General features: G+C 39.0%; 1 protein-coding gene across 1 annotated transcript; it reads left to right on the forward strand.

The window, feature by feature from the left end:
• The first annotated feature begins 977 nt into the window (after positions 1-977).
• LOC139739999 (protein rolling stone-like) lies at positions 978-4,324 on the forward strand. Its single transcript, XM_071650595.1, has 3 exons — positions 978-1,067; positions 1,663-1,888; positions 3,834-4,324. Exons 1-3 carry the CDS (start codon positions 978-980, stop codon positions 4,322-4,324), a joined length of 807 nt encoding a protein of 268 aa, XP_071506696.1.
• Positions 4,325-5,209: the final 885 nt, after the last annotated feature.

The raw sequence follows: 5,209 nt of genomic DNA on the forward strand, positions 1-5,209 counted from the left end.
TTGCGGGGTTCTTATGGCAATCCAGTGGGTAAGGGGCGAACACGAGGCACCATGAAAGATGACCGAGTGGGAGACGGATCTGTATAAAATAATGGGAGAGGTCCCCAACAAAATTGACAGAGGCCCTCTATAGTCCAATGACAGCATATTGTGATCCATCACATTAAGATCTTGCTTCAGACTGTTGGATGTTTTATGAGAGAGAGAGAGAGAGAGAGAGAGAGAGAGAAGGAAAGAGAGGGGAGAGAGACAGAAAGAGGTAGATAAGGGGAGAGAGATAAATTAGATAATGTACACGATCTTGCAATTAGTTTGGGTTTGGTAATGAGAGTCCGCACTCTAGGCGTATTTTTGAATGCTTCAAGAGGACTCATTTTCATTCTTTAAAGCTATAAACAGGAGTCTGAACTGCATACCACCCGTAATAATTACCGGGTACATATTGCACTTGCGGTTCAAAGTGCGACGGTTGAATTTGTTTGCCGATCATTAAGCGCAATGCAGCTAAGACTTTACGCTAATGCTCTAAAATGGACTGCGATGGACTTTATCTACACGTCAAGCAGCATAAACATACATCGACATCGTTCCATGCCTACGAATGACAAGATTGCTACCGTTTAGAGAGAGCTCTGGAAATTTGACTGCAGCAACCCTTGACCATTAAAACAGTTTGGCTTTGTATATATGTTTTAGATCAAGTATACCTTGGTATCAGATATAGTCAATGACTATAGATGCATAGAAGTGATATAGAAGCATTCAATGTCCGTTAAGGTGTGAATGAGACTGGCACATCCTCCAATCATGGCCGCAGCAAACTCGACCACAGACCTTGAAGGACGGCACTTGTTATTCCTTCGTCATGAGATTTTATTTTGAAGACGCTGCCTAACTTCTGGACGCAATACTCACAGAAATCATATCTGGGATTCCCCTTATTTTTTCGGCAGTAAAGTAACGTACAAGGTACCAACATGGTCAATAAATGCAAAGAGTGCTGCACCCTATCTCTGAGGGATTTCGGCTTGTCCTCGACCAACTTTGAAGACTTGACACGAGACCAGGTAATAATGATACATTGATTAACATTTTGCGATTGTTGCCCACTCGGCCGCGTTTTATCGAGAAAATTAGCATGCCTTACACATAATACATTTACGCATTGGCCATAGGCGGGACTGATATGCCAACTGCTGATTACCTTGTCGTTTCCATGGCTACTGCAATTATCATGATATTGCATTGTTGTCAACCATATTGGACTTGGGGAAAATGGCGCACTGAACGTGTTGTGTACGATTCATGGAAATACGGATAGGGAATGTGTATACGTATAATAATACCGGTATCCTATACTGACATAAATAGATAAACAAAGAAATGCACAGACGTCACACAAGATACACACCTACAAACACTTCCATACACAAAAACACATACAGATGCACACACTGACCTCGTAATTTTGACATTTATACTCGGATATCTACCTATTCTGTACATTACCATTGTATATCTGTTTAGTCAACAAACATATCAAAGTTCTTTGTATGGGTGTTATCTCGTGCTTTTTGATTTGTAAACTGGTCTCATGATTGTGGGCACATCTCGACCCAACATATCTTAAACCAAATAAAAATCATTTTGTCGCTTTGTCAGTGGGCCCTTCACTGGATAGTCCTCCTCATCTACCGGATAGTGGTTACCGGATATTTCTTCGGATACGAGCTGTACCTATGGATCAAGGTGCTTGACATTAAGTTCTACATTTACATGACCGACTGGACATATACGGTCTTCGTCATCTACCATGTCTTAGCGCTGACAAATTTGGTGGCAGACATCATCCTTAAAAGATATCTCGTGACGCGAGAGGCAACGAGTGGTAAATCTTAAACCCTTCCTATAAATATTGTTTCCCTGCATCCATCGTGTATGATATTATATCCCACAACCTTTAATCTGCACCAAATTACCAACGCATCATGCGTCCTCTTCTTTGCCTTCTTCCGAAACCCTGAAGAAGACTTGTGATGCGTCCTAAAATTTGGTGCAACGATTAAATATTGTTGGACGGTAATACCGTATTATTCTCTTCGTTTCATCGTGCAAAGCGAAGCCAACATGAAGACCAATTCACATTATACATGCATAATGTATATTCACTATATATTCTCACTTGTGTCACTCTCTCTCCCTCTCTCTCTCTCTCTCTCTCTCTTGATTTATTCTTACTCAACATCCTGCAGTCCTAGGCTATATTCAAGTTTGACGGGTAGATATGTTGCACGCTCTTTATGAGGGCGTTGCTGTTAAGCTCCGATTTTAGCTAAGTCACATGTCTCAACTTCATCACCGTTATTATCTAATTTTGTATCATATAAAATTGGTTACTACACATTGTAGCTTGTCTTATCTGAACTCACATAGTTATCCTCATCTGTGAATTGAAAGTTGCTATTCTATCATCTCTTGATCTTTCAATTTCATTTTTGTTTGTTTGATGTTTTAAGATGTGCACGTCGGTAAAATGTATTGTTCAGCGTGTAGGCATTCTCTCATTCTCTCTTTTTCTTTCTTTCCTTCCATACTTTTCATCTATTCTGGCAAGTTGTGTCATGTTGTTGTGTTTCTTCTGTTTTGTCCCGTCCTGTCGTATATCATATTTGTCACAAGTGTTTGTAAATAAGTAATTCATAAGTTTTATGAGTGGTTCACAATCTACAAGCTTTGCTTTTTGGTGGACCTCCCTATTCTTTCTTCCTTTTTTTCAACTGAAGCATGACTTTGTATTTTTTTGCCAGTATGCGCTCTTATGTTTATCGATATCATTTATTTATTGCAAAGGCAAATGGTTTTGTTTATGATGTAATACCTGATTTATCTTGTGTTATGTTTTTGTTGAAAGAAGAAAAGAAGAATGAAAATAAATGAATTGAATTGAATTGAATAGAATTTGAAAGTTTGAAAGGAAAAACGTAATAACAATCTGATAGAATTTTACGTAGCATCACAATTCGTTCTTGAACAGTCTAAGTGTAAACAGTAAGTCGCTACATGGATACACAGCGTATACCTGGCCACTTTAACACTTTAGTATGATTGTGGCACACACTGTTTTGGAGAACGATCTTATAGTTTCCCCAAGAAATCATTTCTTGTCTTGGAGAAGATCAAATCTTATCCAGTAGACATCAAAATGGTAAGCATGGTAAGTTCGCGGTAACCAAATATCATAGAAGTCTGGCAGGGGAATAGCAGAATATAAACATTTTTGTGGGCTATATCTATATCTACATCTATCTTAGTCTATATCTATATCTCTCCGTTTATACATAAATTTGTTCTTTCACATGGAGATATCTCTATGTGAATCTATTTCATTATTATTTTTGTAAATCTATATCTATACATCTGTTTTAATTTATTTTTTTTATCCACTTATCAATATTAGGATTTTCGTCGAGGGACCCGCACAATACAAGCACTGCTTTTTTAAGTGGGTCCCTCCATTGTTTGCTGAACATATTTGAACAAACTTTTTTTTTAAAAGTGCAAACATTTATTTCAAAAAAATTATATTTACAAAATGACGTCATTGTATTGTCATATCATCTGCATGCCAACCTTGTTACTTTGTGTTATGTCGGAAAATAAAATAGATTTTGAATTCGATGTGATTTGATATACTAACATAATCAAAGTACGCTATTTCAGACAGAAAGAAAGAAAAGAAAGAAAATTGAACCCCCAAACGAAAAAAAAAAGTATATCGTATTGAATAAAATGAAATGCAAATCATGGTTTTCAATTCTCTGTTGTTCCTTCAGTGTTTCGGGTGCGGTACATGGTCCAGTGGCTCCTGTATAATGTGGTACAGACATGGACGATGTTAGTACTCGTAGTATTTTGGGGCGCCCTCTTCAATCCAGCTTATGTCGACTGGTTATTCGACCTCACGTGTCACCTCTTTCCTGGAGTCTTCAGCCTCATCGAGCTCGGTCTCGTCGCCACGCCCTGCCGTGTGGCGCAGGTAGTGTATCCCGCTACCTACGGCATCATCTACCTCACCTTCACGCTCATCTACTGGGCCACAGGGCATCCGCCCATCTATCCAATTCTTGACTATAGCGGCAACCCCGGGGTGGCGGCCGGGTCCATTGCCGGCATGGCGGCATTTATCTTCATATACCACATGCTCATCGTCTGGGGGTTGACGAAACTCAGGGTTCGGGTAGCAAGGAGGTTCAACCGCTTCCCCCGAAACTCAGAAAGACGTACGGATATCCTGCAGACAGAATTGATCGACATTGTTTTATGAAGAGTTATATACTGTAGTTATGTCATCAGTACTTTGTGTCCTATCTCCATTGCAAAGCGTATTCACATTGGTATTTGTCCCTGGAATCCGCGGTTACAAGCTTTGCTTTTGCGGTTCCTTCATGTTTCACATCTTACCGAGAATAGTCTTTTATGTAGGTACGCTGACAACCTTTCTTGTCATAATCCACTGTAGGGCCTACATTATATTTTGTAGTTTTCTTGTTTGTATTCTGTTTTGCTTATAGATTTTATGTCTAACATTAATGTCAAGTGAAATACAAAAATAAACGTCCTGGAACTGTTCACTGTTTCTCGAATGTAAGACCAGTGCAGTTTCAATCATTCAACCAAATTCAAAAAGAGCAATACAAAGCGTCACACACCTAATTCGACCAATCAATTTGTTTATATGTTCCTTAATAATGCATCGAGTGGGCTTAGTTTCCCAGGGCTAGTTTGCCCCGGGTTTTATGTCATTTTTCAAAACCCGTTCTGTACCAGAGACTTTGGACAAAAGTGTTCAAGGCTATGACATTTTCTGGACCAATCGAAGCACACGAGGAGTTAATAAGCGTCGGATGTGATTCGTGTTATTCGTTAAGGGATGACCAATGGTGTAGCTTACACATAATGTAGAGAGTCAAACAGATGTTCGAACATAAAATCTCTTTCACAAGACCTATGCGTGTGTTTTGAATCAAATAAATCAGTGACTTGATATCGGCAGTGCCGTTATTAATTATCGTCATGAACTTGAAGTAGCTATTGGACAACAAGAATAAACAAAGCATACACAGACACATTTTCTTCGTTCCTGTTAATAAACGAAAATCTGTCATGGCAGTGCTGTAGAATCGGCTTTCACATTTCAGACTTGTGATGT

This window comes from Diadema antillarum, unplaced genomic scaffold (genome assembly GCF_040938485.1).
Source record: "Diadema antillarum isolate AM-2024a unplaced genomic scaffold, OU_Dant_1.0 seq00000824_RagTag, whole genome shotgun sequence".
Classification (NCBI taxonomy): Eukaryota; Metazoa; Echinodermata; class Echinoidea; order Diadematoida; family Diadematidae; genus Diadema; species Diadema antillarum.